Genomic DNA, 16,152 nt, shown 5'->3' on the forward strand with positions numbered 1-16,152 from the left:
GCCATGTTGGAGTCAACAGAAATACGAAATTACATCATAAATATTCCCTTACCTTTGATTATCTTCATCAGAATGCATTCCCAGGAATCCTAGTTCGACAATAAATTGTTTTGTTCGATAATGTCAATTATTTATGTCCAAATAGCTACTTTTGCTAGCGCGTTTAGTACACATATCCAAACGCTCGTGCAAGTGACGCATAACGTCGGACGAAAACTTCAAAAAGTTATATCACAGGTCGAATAAACTTGTCAAACTAAGTAGATAATCAATCTTCAGGATGTTGTTATCATATATATCCAATATCGTTCCAACCGGAGCATTCCTTTGTGTCTGTAAAAGTTATAGAACGCAAGGCGATATCATGAGGAATGCGCGTGACCAGAAACTGGCAATCTGCCAGACCACTGACTGAAACACCTCCCATCCGGTCCCACATCACAGTATAAATTTCATTCAACGTTCTACTGACTGTTGACATCTAGTGGAAGGCGTAGGAAGTGCAAACAAATCCATATCTTCCTGGGATTTGAATAGGCGATGAGTAGAAAAAAACACCAGCCTCAGAATTTCCACTTTCTGTTTGGAAGTTTGCCTGCCATATGAGTTCTGTTATACTCACAGACATAATTCAAACAGTTTTAGACACTTCAGAGTGTTTTCTATCCAATAGTAATAATAATATGCATATATTAGCATCTGGGACAGAGTAGGAGGCAGTTCAATTTGGGCACGCTATTCATCCAAAGTGAAAATGCTGCCCCCTATCCCTAAAAAGTTAAATCTTCTCGATGTATCAGTTTGTTAAAATTTGGAGTAGTGGCACATCCCATCCCTGCATTGAGGTATCTCGCACGGCTCCACAGTGTCTTAATCTAAACATGATTACATTCCGACCCCATGTAGCTCAGTGTAAACAACTGTAACGGTAGGTTCGTAATCTGCTGGCTACCTAGCCCAATAATGGACTAAAGTAACTTAATGTTACCCCTTTATAGTCCAAGGACCTTACATGTTCTGTTTAAAAGGCGAATTGGCTCTGGAAACCAAAACAGCCAAATACTCCATCTAAACGTGAATCGATTCTGTTCTAGAAACATAAATCCCTCTACTTTCATATCACACAAAAAATAATTTCACACATTTTATTAGAATTACAAACTGCTGGAACATAATACACACTTACTGTAAAACAGATTTAACCAATTTTAACACAGTTGCAGCCAACAGTATTTTTCAGTGACAACATGTTTACAACACACAGGTCTTCGGAGACACAAATAGCTAATTAGCACAGGTGGAGAAGGAAGATGGAGTGGGCTACTCGTACAGAAGACACCTTCTCCAAAGACACAAGTGTAATGACTTATGTGTCATTTTCAAGGGTTACTGGATACCCTGACGGTTATGTGACTCTCTCTCTATTGATCTCTGGTAGCCTACTTTGCAGCATTAGGGTCCCTGAGTAGGTCCTTTGCATGCAACAATTGGGTCATTGAGTTGAGATTACCGGTAACTAGCTAGTAGTAATCTACGGTGTAAATTAGTTTTAGCACAAGTTGATTATCAATTTTCCCGAGCCCGTCCTATACGATTGTCATGAGATTGATTTATTAAATACACAGTTTATTCACCTGCATTTCCATAGTACTGGGATGTCGCACACGCCACTCGTGTTGGGATAAATGGTGATATCTCCACTGCATAGACATGTCGAGCAGGAAATCTATTCCTAACCTTTTCGAGTAGGTTGTTGAGTACTAACTATGTCACGGTCATCACTAGTTACCACAGCCACAACGTCATAAACCCCAGAAAGACATGTTTAAAGATTTATTAGCAAAATATATTTACTTTGCTGATTAATAAAGCTTTGTTACATTGTATTCTCATAAAACTGTGTGCGTTTTACAACAACCAAGTGGTCCTCTGTTTGATGAAGCAGAGACCCAGCGACATGGTTTCCACTAGTTACCATAGACACAAAGTCAAAATGGTATATATTGTAAACATTTATGAAAACTAAAATGTAAGATTAGGCATACGGTTAGCAGTGTGGTTAGGTTTAAGATCACATTTTAAGACGATACATTGTACAAATGGGAGGAGTGTATGACTTTGTGGCTGTAGTAACTAGTGACGACTCTATTACATGGTCTGGTCTCGACATTTCCGTGTTTTGATGATCACAGTGGAAGAACAAAGATCACAAGCCTTCTGATTGATGAGTATTTCTTGCAAGCATCTCATTGGTCGAATGGCTTTGAGCGCGGATTTACTGATGCCAAATCAGGCCTCTTGTGTTATCTACCTAATTTTTATTCAGACATCTGGAACAACACAAATAAATAATCATTACATTTAAAACTATATAAAAATATATACGAAATAAAGACAAATAAATATCAAGTAGCCTGCCTAGCTCACAAACTAGAATCAGCGCGCCCACTCCGACAAGGTTAATTGACCCAGAGTCCCACACGGTGACATGATATCATTGACGTGACGTGCAAATGTCACCATTCCACATTTTTTTGGTGTGGGCGGCCCAGCAAGATGCAGCCCTGGGCGGCTGCCCATGTCGCCTATACCTAAATCCGCTACTGCACTTCAGGCTACCACTTTAATAATTGTATCCCTACAATCCAGTCATATATGTATCTTATTCTCTGGGTCCAAATGGTTCAAATCTATGTCTATGGATTGGCTAATGGGTATCCAAGTGTAACRGATGTGAAATGGCTAGCTAGTTAGCGGTGGTGCACGCTAAYAGCCTTTCAATCGGTTAYGTCACTTGCTCTGASACCTTAAAGTAGTGGTTCCCCTTGCCCTGCAAGGGCCGCAGCTTTTGTGGAGCGATGGGTAACGACGCTTCGTRGGTGACTGTTGTTGATGTGTGCAGAKGGTCCCTGGTTCGCGCCCGGGTCGGGGCGAGGGGACGGTCTAAAGTTATACTGTTACAYAATGATTGAATAGATTTAATCACAAGGTGGCGACATTGCTATGGTTTCCTGCAATCACTCACTTGAACATCTTCTAGCCAACTTTGTGTAAATGATAGAATGTGATTTGTCACCTGTAGCCTACAACTTCAGATTGTCAGTTTTTTTTAAATATTGTTTTTYGTTAGGTAGGCCTAACTTTAGATGGTGGGACAACCTACTGAAACTAATCCTGTAACCTATAAGAAGTAGGTTATTTTCAATTTAAGAAATAAACACTTGTTGCAACATGATCACAAATGTTTTAAATTATTTTAAGATTTAGATCAACTTGTTGAGTTTGGCAATTATAAGTAAAAGTAAAAAGTTAGGTATTTTGGCCTTCTTGACGAAGCTTCATTGATGATAATGAATCAGTCTTAAGTAAGAACATCAAATCCGTTGTTGTCAATGTGAATAAAATTTTTGGCACGTAATAAAATTTAAAAAAATATTGGAATTAGGGTACATGCCAAAAACGGCACATTGATAACCAAGAGATGATGCATCTCGAAACTTTATAGTAGACTCAGTTTCATAAAATAATATGGAATCGATAAACACTAGATTTAACAATGATAAACGATGATGTACACTAAAAGGTGTACAGACCAGCACAGGCCATCCTAGCCCTCGAAAACTCTAGGTGGCCTTCKCCATACATTTCGCAAGCCATTAGCTTCGCCCATGACTGCCTCATATGAACTACAATCCCACCGCTGTTTTAACGTTTAGAATCATCGCTTGCGATACGACTTTCGAAACATATCGCATATCGAAACACTTTCGAAACGTACCTTTAATCAGCGAGAAAGAATCCTACAAATTAAAAAGAGACACTTACTGTAGTAGTCTTTCACAGATACACACAGCAATGGGCGCCTCCATCTAACGAAACTACACTTCCCGAGTTACGCTTACACAAATGTGTTCTGAGCATGCTAAGTGGCTAATTAGCACAGGTGGTCGCATCTTGTCTTCTGTCTGTTTTATGTAAATAAGCGCTGTAACATGGAGATATGACCATGTGGGAACCCTAACCCTACCAAGGTATGTATCAATTTAATATATATATTTTTTTTWATGATTTCTTGCTGATATGAAAGATAAGGTCCTTAWGCTTCCAATACCGTACCGCTTTGAGCATTGGGGATCAGAAGACGCCTTCGTCCAATGACTCTTATGTGCAATGTAGTAGAACTGAGAGTCATGATCAAGGGGTAAGGCCATCCCACAGCATTGGCCATTTCATGTTTCTGTGGATCATGTGATTTATGACAGCCACTTCAATGCGCTCACCCCGGCGTGAGAACCAGTCCAGAGCAAAGCAGATAACCCTCTGATTTATAACCGAGCGCTGTTCCCATGATTGTCGGTGGGCAGTAGGCAGAAATGCTGATACTTTTTCTCTTAAGGAATTTAATGGTTTGACAGTGATTTACTAACGTAAATCTTTCTAACAGACYCGTGACAAAGAGAGTGCATTAGGCTAGTAAATACCCATCTTGGGAGGAGTGACCAAAGTTGTTTTTCMTTTATACCTCATTGCGCAAAAACTGTTTAAATCAATGTTTTTTCCACGTCATTTCAAYCCMAAAAAATCTATGTGATGATGACGTTGAATCAATGTGGAAAACTGATTAGATTTGCAAAAGTCATCAATTTAAGGGTATTTCGTCTTATTGTCACCCAACTTTTAACCTAAATCCAATGACATGGTTACTTTTTTTGTTGATTTCACGTTGAATTCACRTTAGTTGAAAACTCAACCAAATGTAAATCAAAATTAGATGTTAAACTGATGTCTGTGCCAGGTGGGACCAGTTCCAAACCAACGGTTCGTCAGGGATGCTGATACCCTGCAATCGCGTTGACATATTCTTTCTCCAAGGGAGAAAATAACCGAACCAGACTCTGTACATATTCCCTTTTTCCCCTTTGAATACCATCTCGCATAACAATAGGCTAACCAATAACATTATAGCATACAATTGTCTAGAGGTGCAGTCCAAAATTGTCACAATAGACACATGGAAATTGATATCTTTTTAAACTTCAATGTCTATAGGTCCCTACAGTAGATATAATTACAGAATAGGGTGAGTTGTTGTCTCGAAAGGCTGTAGAAATGTTGGTGACTGATTTACAACTCTGTGTACAGACAGTGCCAGTTGTGCAATTGTTATTATGTGTGTCTCTCTTAGGGAGTTTTGTTTTACCCATCCTCTCAATAACACATAACAGGAAGGAGGAATATTTTCCCTCACCAAAATAGATTAAACGTATACTTTGTGGTCTTCAAAAAACTATTTATTTTATTATGGCGTTAGAGCATTGGCACATACTCTGGCTCCATTGATCTGCTGTGGTGAAAACAAAGAAGAATATGCTCTGAGTGGCCAAATATATATATATAAAAAACATTTTTAATCAGTGACATCTGTAGAGTAGGCCTAGAGGGCTTGTTTGCATAGGCAACTGTTACAAAAGAAAAAAGCCAAACAAGTTACAGTTGTATCATTGAACTGCAGTTGGAAGTACTAGGCTATGTGATGTGTTGTTTTTGTACTTTCTAAAGGAAAAAGCGCCTGTCACTTCTTTCCAGCAGCAAATTGAAGTGCATCACCAAATATGTATTCTTCTATCTTCAATATAGCTTGTAGTTCATCTCATATTTACAAACGTGTAAATTCATGGATTAGATTAGAAACACTCTGCTTTGATTCATTCGTTGACTGATTATCTCCAAACCCTTTGGTTCTTCATCTGATTGATTAGAACAACTCCTAAAGACACTGCCCACTGTCATGACGTTGAATCAAAGTGGAAAACTGATTGGATTTGAAAAAGTAATCAAAGGGAATTTCGTATATTTTTCACCCAATTTTTAGCCTAAATCCAATGACATGGTAACATTTTTGGTTGACAACATTTTTGGTTGACAACTCAACCAAATATAAATCAAAAGTAGACATTGAACTGGTGTCTGAGTCCAGTGGGTGCTTTGTGAGTGTTTATCACATTATTTCCCCACCAAGAAAATCAACTGAGTTGAGGTCAGAGGTCAGAGCAAAACAAAACTTCTACTGGATATTTTAAGGAATTTTGTTTCTATTTCACATATTCAGAAAATAATACTCATAATAATATGAATTATCTAGCCAATTTTGGGGAAGCAAATGGTCTAGTGACAGTGTTAAGAAAATGAAAACAAACTGACACTGAAAATGGAGAAATAGACAGAGGCTAGATAGGTCCAATTTGAGTGTTGTTATTCAATAAAAAATAAATCATTAGTACATTTTAAGTGGATTTCATTATCGTCGCTCTCGCTCCCATAAGATAACTTGCATTTGCTCTGAATCTGTACACAGTCAGAAATTAAATAAGCTGGTGGAATAAAAGTCCATGAACACCAAGAAATCCAAGCTATAGTTAATAAAACAGTCTTGTTCCTTTATCTTCAAAGTGTTGAAGTCCTCTAGCCACCAGGAGACCTTTGAAAAGTCAAACACTTAAAAGGCTCCTACTTCTGTTCCCCAAGGTCTGTATGGTTTGCTGCTGCTGCTCTCTCTGTCTCTGCTCTGCTGTGAGGTGGATGTGGTGGAAATGGAGGGGCTCACAGCTGAAGTTACCATAGACGCTGTGCTGCTCACACTGTGAGGTGTGAAGATGGGGAATCCTCCAGGGAATGACAGGGGGAAAGTCTGGGCCGCAGCAGCAGCAGCGGCCGCAGCGTGAACAGTAGCCGAGAGCGACAGGAGGGAGGTGGAGAGCGGGGGGACGCAGGGCGCCACGCTGCCATTAGAGGGCGCCCTGTGAGAGGAGTCGGTATGGGAGAAGGTTGCMGTGAGGAGGGCCGAGCCACGCTGGGGCACCTCCATAGACAGTCTGCTGGCGGCGCTGTCTGAGGAGGGCAGTCCATTCTGCTGGAGGAAGGTGGTGGGGAAGGGGTGGAAGGCGGCGGCCCAGTGGTGAGGGTGGAGCGCCTGCTGGTGGTGTGCCATAGATGAGGTCATGGCAGCCGCCTCCCTCTGGGAGGCGCAGGTGCTGAGGTGGGAGACCAGGCGCACACGCAGGGGGTCGCTACTGTCTAATCCCTCCACAGAGCTCAGGTATCTGGCCACCTCCGTCAGACACTCCCTGAAGCCCACACTCATGAAGTCCATGGCCAGGGAGTGGGCATCAAAATACCCTATAGAGACAGACAAGCCGACAGACACAAARGAAGGATATTGAAATTATGAATGCCAAACACCTATAAATACTGCCGGTCTCTCTAACGATCTGTAATGTAGCCACCAGCTACTGATGGGAGTGATTAGTAAATGGAGAGGGATGGATACATGCTGGTCTCCCAGGCTGACCATTAGGGCGCCGTCTGTGCTTCCAGGCATAACCTTAACAGTCTGGGATTGTGCTGGGATGTTTATATGTTTGTTTTGTCTCACCTGTTTTTACACTTGCAGAAAACCCAAAACAAACCCCTGACAGGGCAACCTGTGAATGCAGCCTTCTCCCCTCCCACGGATTTATGAAAGCAAACACAATCCAAGGGTCAAGTGCTCCTTTAGTCCCAGCAGCACTTTTCCACGAGTTCAAACCTACCATTAGCATTTATTTCCACTTGTCAAAGGGGACTGCTCACTCAGATTTCACTACACAGTAAGGCAGAGAGAAGCAGCCAATTAACTCCTTACCTTTACCGCCAGTGGCCTGCAGCATCTTTAGGTGATCCACTGTCATCTGCAATATTTCTGCCTTCTCTAATTTGGCTGAACCCTGCAAGGAGCAACAGGATGTATGAGGCTTAGAACTCTCATAACTTTCAATTAAAAATATCCACAAAATGTCATAACTGTTTTGATGAAAATGAAACTTTGCAGTAAGTTCCTTTTAATTTCAACTCACTTGTTTTTCAAATGCAGTTGGGACAAGTCGACGTAACTCCGATAAACTATTATTGATTCGATCCCTCCTTCTCTTCTCGATGATCTACAATAGATACATATTTTATTGCATACTTTGAAATATAATAATACAAGGCCTAATAATAATAATTTTAACAATAACGCTACAATAATTAAATACATGTTTAAATAATAAGTAATACACAATAAAGATAACTACAATGGAATAAGAGGACAACAATGTAAATAAGTCCCAGACTTTAGTGTGTGTTATCCGCGATGATTTTACTCACGTACATGTACGTCTTTTTCAAGTCTTATGTGTGCTCGTTTTTAAAACAGTCGAATTAATAAACTAAACTAAACTTCATTATTAAATAATAAGTTATACATAATAATAATGATGATAATAAACTACTAAATAAATAATTACCCCTCTTCGTTTTTTTCTTGCCATAACTTGGGTTGTTGTTGTTGGGGAGCCACATCTAATAAATGATCCATTGCTGTGCCTGCATGGGACAAACATAAGATATATGTTCATTTTACTCAGCAGAGTGTTTTCTTTTTGTTATAGATGAGCAACTATCCAAAACCACACAGTTTACATTGTGTAATTTATGCATCAATGCATATTTTGATAACACTAATGTAGCCTGCACTAATACTCTATTTATAATACCTTAAAGAGAATTCTCCAAAATGTTCCTCGCTCATGAACCACACATAAAGGTGATGATTTGCACTTGTCACCTGAAAGTTTACACCAGAGTGAAACTTTTTTGCCATGCACATTTGACAAACTTTACTCAACTTAAAAGTTTCATCCGTTTTGCCTCCTACACGCGGAAAAATGACCAATGACATTCTGTATCTACCCAATATTTTCCCCAAATCTCCATCTTTAAGAACTCACCCAGAATAATTATTCTCACTGCCAACATCAATAGTTTCATCCATGTCGCTGTCAGAAGTACTATCCTCACAAGGCCTCTTCATGGTGATACACTCGCTGTCTCTACTAACGTCTCCGTGGATGGGTGCGCGTCCAGGTAGACTTGACTGGTGCGTGTACAATTCCCTTTGTACAGCTTTCCCAACGTGCTGTTGGAGCCTCAATCACAGACGCAGGGGAGCGTAGCTGCCAACGTCCTGCTTGGGAACACCCACAGCAGAAAAAACACGCCCCGAGCCACTGAGCAATGAGAGAGAGGTTTGTGCTCCAGCGCTGGACCAAGTTCGCTAGATAATTGACTGCACAGTTTTAGTACTGTTTAAGACACCCGCGAGCCGCGAAAAGCGTGAGGAACTGTTTACACGAACTCGGAATGTGACAGAACATATAACACTGCTTGACCATGACAAAACATGTATGTGTGGCAGATAATAGTCAATTATAGTCGCCAAACCGTTACCTGAACTTGAAAAAAGAAAGCAAAAGTAGATCATAAAAAAAAGATGATCAAAATCTAAAATATATAATCATTGATAAATATATAGACTTTATGTTGCTAAAATCATTCATCTTCAGTGAGAAAAGCATTCCTCTGAGCAACCCCTCCTGCAAATATCCATGTCTCCAAATTAATTTTACACAACTTGGACAACTTTTTTTTCTTTGTTTGGCTATGTGAGTATTTCCAGCAGCAGTGGACATAGGGACAATGACATATTATATACTATTACTACTTTTTTATTTCCCCCCAGAACTGTATTCACTATCATTCCCCGTCTGCTATTTGTATTTYATTTATTTAACCTTTATTTAACTAGGCAAGTCGGTTAAGAACAAATTCTTATTTACAATGACGGCCTACCAAAAGGCAAAGGCGTCCTGTGGGGACGGGGGCTTGGATTAAAAATATAGGACAAAACACACATGATGACAAGAGAGACACCACAACACTACATAAAGAGAGACCTAAGACAACAACATAGCATGGCAGCAACACATGACAACACAGCATGGTCGCAACACAACATGACAACAAYATGGTAGCAACACAACATGGCAGCAGCACAACATGGTAGGAGCACAGAACGCGGGTATACAGAGATGACAAGTTTACAGAGGAGTTTAGAGTGCAGTATGCAGAGATTTAGTAATATACTTTTGAATTATGTGTTGAATAGTTTGAATAGGTTGCCAGAATAACCTGAAGAAATACATTTTCATAATTTATCACATGAGCCTATTATGAAATGGCTGTCAAAGGGATGGTGTGTTTAAGAGAAGTTAGATAATCTAAGGAAAATTGAAGATGGTGGAACTGAACATCCTGACCACAAGCAATCCCAATCTGCCCCCAGGGAGGGGAAGGAGTGTGTAGTGTGTACTGTAGGACATCATGGACTTGCATGGAGAATGTCAAGAGTCTACACCTGGTCTTGAACTGAGAATGTCTTCTAAACATAAAGGACTATAAAAAGAGTAGATGGAGGTGCCAAGAACATCTGATGTGAGCCTTGGTAAAAGAGATTTTCACATATCTGAATAATGTGCTTAGAGATATGCCACTATGGCTGTGTTTCTTTCTTTTTTTCACTAATTAGCAATCTGGTCAGCTCTGAAAAAGATCTGAGGTGAAAAGATCGGATTTGATWGGTCAAAACACCAATTAGTGGAAAAAAGATCAGAATTGGCTGCTTGTGCAAACACAGCCTTGGACCCAAAGCAGATTTGCAACAGTTAGGGAGTGCTGTTTGGAACTGAAGTAAAGATATTGGGATAAAGATCAAATAAAAACACAGAAAAAAGGTAATTATAACCGAGGATCCAAAAGAAAGGAAATATTAAACCAAAGACAAATGTTGCTTCTGGTTTTAAACACATTGCAGTTCCTGTGAGAGGAGTAGATCACCACAAAGCAATTAAGAGGAACACATACACACACACACACACACACACACACACAATCCACACACACACACACACACCACACAACACAACACACAGACACCACACACACACACACAACACCACACACACCACCACACACCCGAGAGGGCCACAAATGAACTGGGGTCCCCTGCCAGTTGGAGGCTCCAGGCCGTATAGTTCCTTCCTGGGTAAAACAGTGAAGATAGTGCATTGTTTGGCTCAACAAACCCCCCCCTGTCATGTGCCTTACCCTGGTGGAGGGTAGCAAAAGCTCCAGGCAGCTGCCAGTGTGATGACTGTTCCACAGCTCACCGCCACTGCAGTGAAACCAATCGCGTGTGAGAGGAGCCAGCTAACACAGGCTGGGCTGGTATGACAGGGAGGTTACCGCTAGCCAAGCGCTCCGACCCCATTTGCCGACACACACTGCTCGTAACTGATTCTTCACATTGTTTATGTTTTGTTGTTTGCCCAATTGAACTAACATGAATATAAAAGCTTAGAAATGCATCTACTTCCATAAATTGGAGCGGGCAACTTTTGACCTTTCTCACACGCATTTCTTTTTTCACAACTTTTTTTCAACAGCGAGGTGGTCTTTTTGGTTTTAATCCTGTGTTTGTGAAAAAAGTTCATAATAATAGATGCTGGTCTCTACTACCTCCACTTCTGGTCTGGAGGTTGGTCTATCACTCCTGGGTCTGAGAGGCGTTTACTTGCTCACTTCTGGTTGAGAGGCTGCCTCTACCCCCACTCTGCTCTGAGGGTGGTCTCACTCGCCCACTTCTGGTTGAGAGCTGGTCTCTATCCCTCACTTCCGGTCTGAGAGGCTTGGTCTCTACTCCCCCCCACCTCCTGGGTCTGAGAGCTGGTTCTATCGCACTTCTGTCTAGAGCTGGTCTTCTACTCCCACTTGCCTTGGGTCTGATGAGGTGTCTCGACTCGCCGTTCTGGTTGAGAGGCTGAGTCTACTATTCCCCCCCACCTCCTGGTCTGCGAGCTGGCTTACCCCCCCCACCACCACTCCTGGGTCTGAAGGGCTGTCTCTACTCTCCCCACTTCTGGGTCTGAGAGGCTGGTCTCTACTCCCACCACTCCTGGGTCTGAGAGCTGGTCTCTACCTCGCCCGCTTCTGGTCTGCGAGCTGGGCTCTACCCCCCCCCCCCCCACACCACACACCTTCGGGGTCTGAGAGCTGGTCTCTATCCCACAACTCCCCTCCAACCCACCTCTTGCTTAAAATCAGTCAATTTACCTGTCAACACCCCAATGTGAGGTCACAAGCTCTTTCAGGTGACCCAGGGAATAGAGTAAATAGAACATTTAGTCCTACTGGGACTTGTCCTACCAATCCCTCCCATGATGAGCGATATCTGCATTTTAAACCAGTGTGTTACGTAAATGTATTCCTTTAACATTTTAATGACTAGCTGTGATCAAGCCGACCATCTAATGACACTATAACAATATCAGGTCGCAAAGACTCTTGAAAGGAATTAAAGGCAGTTTGATATTATTAATTTGCAACAAATGTGACAAAGTATTCGAGAATTAATATTCACGTGTCTCAAGATCCTCTAAAACAGTGTAAGTGTTGAACATTTAATTTGCCAAAAGGGGCTAAATGTCCTCCTCCTTTATCTGTTTTTTTGTTTTTCTTTTTCTGTCTATCCTTGGTAGATAGAAAACAAGAGCTACATGATAAAGATGCAGGACATGAATTGAAACATTAGTCAGAATATGGCTGCCGTCGTTGAGTCTCCTTGACGGCGTCTTGAAACAGTATGTCTGTCACCTCTAGATATGTTCTGAGCATGAGGCTGGTTCAGCATTGGGCGATGTGTGCAAGGCATAATGTACTGTGGTGTGTGTGTGTGTGTGTGTGTGGTTTGTGTGTGTGTGTGTGTGTGTGTGTGTGGTGTGTGTGTGGTTGTGTTGTGTGTGTTGTGTGTGTGTGTGTGTGTGTGGTTGTGTGTGTGTGTGTGTGTGGTGTGTGGTGAGAGAGTGGTGTGTTGTATGAGAGAGAGAGAGAGTGAGGTGCGTGCGTCCTCCATTCCCAGCCAGAACGAAGGAAGGATTCTTGTCATCGCAAACATACTTGCTCCGTGCCTCCGCCTTGTCCCATGCCCCTGCCCCTGTGCCATGCATTGGGGGCCCGGCCCAGCCCCAACCCCAACCCCAGCACCATGCCTCAGCCACAGCCCCGGTGTGCCATGGTATCAGTGGTTCCCAAGGCTGCCCAGCCTGGGAAAGGCTGTGTGGAGTCGTTCCAAAATCAGCATTACATGCATTATTGTTCTTGTCCAAGTCCCCAGCACACAATGAAAACAACAGCAACAGCCACAATCTCAAGCCCTCCYAATACAAGGCTGGCCTTAGTAACCTGTGAGCTGCCTTCTTTAAACAAAGTTAACTGCTTCATGGCAACAGATGYGTTCTCTTTTCTTGGGGTCCGACAAGGACGTCCCCTTTAGCCACACCCAAATTGAGTGAAAAACAAATGGATGTCAAATGGATGTCTTACAGAATGTGCAATACAGACCTTGGATCTACTGTGTAAATCTATTACTTTTGAAGGGCATTGGGAGCTGCACCTGTTAATACCCGGTATTTGATTGCTTGTATCATTAACGATTCAGCCCTAAACTGTCAATTTAATATTTACAATTATTTTAGACTTTATGACAATCTGTGAGCAATAAATTAATCCATCCCATTTAATATCAAAACATTAGTGTATATCATTACAACAGGTTTTCTAAAACAACTATCCAGTCCTATCCAAATAATCCAGACTCTTCCTTATTGTTGTTCATTTTGTCAGAGACAAACGACCCTCTGTTTATTTTCCCTGAGAGTGGGAACGAGCTGTCACTATAACAATGCCCTGGCTGGGCGAATTCGAAACCTCTGGACTCCAGTTACATTATAGGCCCTTTATTAGTGTTTAAGGTCACAAAGAGACAAGCAAGTGCATCCTATATCAGGAAGTAGTGTGCGTCTCAGGAGTGAAATATTTGGCTTTTAGTYGTAGCAGTGGCCGTGAGTCGGATATCCTGGGAAGCGAGAACGCRGCAGACGGGGTCCAGGCGTCGTACAGGCCAACACTGKAACAAAACGGCACAGAATAATAGGTCCCTTCCTGACATTCTCCCTATCACACTGCTGTATTTCTGTCAGGCCTTTTTAAAACCAACATGTCCGGAGTTCCCCCTCACAGGYTCGGAGGCTCTGTTCAGCAGCCCACAAATCCTCCCCCATTCTGCATTGACAGCTCCTGGTCCAGAAAAGGTGTGTCCAGATTGCGTCACTCCATAGGGTAGGTATGCATGTTCATGCCCAGAGAACTCGAATGCTTGAGGATGAGCACATTCACTTATCTGGTGGTATGTTTTTTATTTTTGTTGCAATGAGAGACCTTTAGCATCCCTGTGGAAGAAGTGGTACAGAACATATTTATAGACATATAACAGACAGATGCTCCATTTCACTGTTTCTATTTCCTGTCTAGTGACCTGAGTTTCCTGTCAGGATACATGTTTTAGGAAGTTATGGATCTCCCTACCACATGTATGTGTCCAGACTCCATTGTTAAAACAGCTTGTTTTCTATTTCACCTTTGAATTGCAAAGCTTTCCACCAAACCCATTAAACTCATTCATTAAAAGCTGCAGTGGCATCCCTTGCCAAAACCAAACATTTATGTTTTTTCACCTCTAAAAGAAGGAAAGGCAACACACACACACACCACACACACACACACACACACACACACACACACACACACACACACACACACACACACACACACACCACATCACACACACACACACACACACACACACACACACACACACACACACACACGCAGCATGCGCTATGCACACTGGAGGGACTCCCGTGGTAAATTTGTAAAAGGAATTAGCAGTTGGGAGTGAGGAAGTCATCAGCCACACATAAATTGACCTGACCACTGTGAAGTCGCTGCCCTGGCATGCAGGATACAGCAGTGGTCTCCAGTGGCGATTTTAGCACGTAAATCTTCTTAGATGATATTCGATCAAATTCGATGATTACATTTCTCTAAAACAGGTTATAGGCTACATGTGCACCACTAAATTAGAACAGTAGGCAAAATTAAGAGGTAGACCAAATAGACCAAATTATTAGGGTGAGGCACACTGAACATTGCATGTCAAAAAAGATACACGTCATATAACACCATTTGATGCGTTAAATAAGCTTTTAATTTGACAGGTCACATAACACAATTCTATTATAGAATGTTGTGTGTGTTGAATTTACACGTGCAAGCCAAGCGCCACCACTACTATCAGTAGCACTGTCAAAGCTGTACAAAACAAGTTTGCAAACCACCACCCCTGGCCACAAACGATGTGTTTACAATACCGCATTGGTGAAAATAGACCGAATTAGGGTGAGGCAGATGGGTTACTAACAGCTTACTACACAACATACACTTAGTATTACTTTCTTAGCTACAGTATACACATCTCCCTTGCATATTATATAATTTATGCAGCAGCATACAAGACATTTTTGGACTCACCTTGAAGGTGGCGTGTGCGGTCCTTTGTGGCAAAATTTTGTCATCAAACTTTGTCTTCAAAGTCTGGCATTCTCTGGATTCATGGTGGGAACTGGGGAAAAAAACACACAGCCACTTCATTGAATAGCAGCCTAACGTTAGTGATTGCTTTGCAATGCCTGCAGTTAGCCACTGATTCCTTCCAAACGACTAATTGTTGAATTTGGGATTTCCAACTTGTTGTGTAATCTTTATGTCCGTTGGCCAATGAGTACCAATACATTTTATCTATATTTTCTCTTCATTATTTCTCTCCTTATGACAAGSAATAAAACGGATTTGCCAGTAGATTGTCGACTTGATTCATGATGATGACTGCTAGCTAAGAGTTTGAAAGTAAGATGTTGACATGATCAGTCCAATCAAAGCTACTGTACATATAACGCGATTTGACGTCATTTTATCTGTGGCCAATGACCTTGAGCCTTCTTGGAAGGGCACATGTAATATAACTCTATGGCAGGACCCAAAGGGCTGAAATGTTGGATGTCTACCCTCACTAAGGACTTAGAATTGGCGATGACGTACTGTCTCCATGAGTGACAGAACACTGAGTCAATCACGGCACACTGCTCCTATTTTCTGCTGGCTCGCCCCACCACCACAGAAAGCACTGAGCTGAAACACCTGCATTTTGGAGCTACCTTACTCAAGAAAACAAAAAAGAGACCATGTGTGTATGCAGCTTTATTAACTGAATGATATATATTTTTTTACATTGTTTGCAAATATGTATACAGTAATCCCTCGTTTATCGCGGGGGTTACGTTC

At 41.7% G+C, this 16,152-nt stretch overlaps 1 protein-coding gene across 1 annotated transcript; it reads right to left on the bottom strand.

Moving 5' to 3' along the window:
- Positions 1–5,384: 5,384 nt before the first annotated feature.
- On the bottom strand, positions 5,385–9,017 carry LOC111954619 (hairy/enhancer-of-split related with YRPW motif protein 2). Its single transcript, XM_023974484.2, has 5 exons — positions 8,808–9,017; positions 8,325–8,403; positions 7,893–7,976; positions 7,682–7,763; positions 5,385–7,176 (listed from the first exon to the last, which is right to left on the bottom strand). Exons 1-5 carry the CDS (start codon positions 8,888–8,890, stop codon positions 6,497–6,499), a joined length of 1,008 nt encoding a protein of 335 aa, XP_023830252.1. The 5' UTR covers positions 8,891–9,017; the 3' UTR covers positions 5,385–6,496.
- Positions 9,018–16,152: the final 7,135 nt, after the last annotated feature.

This window comes from Salvelinus sp. IW2-2015, linkage group LG28 (assembly GCF_002910315.2).
Source record: "Salvelinus sp. IW2-2015 linkage group LG28, ASM291031v2, whole genome shotgun sequence".
Lineage (NCBI taxonomy): Eukaryota > Metazoa > Chordata > Actinopteri > Salmoniformes > Salmonidae > Salvelinus > Salvelinus sp. IW2-2015.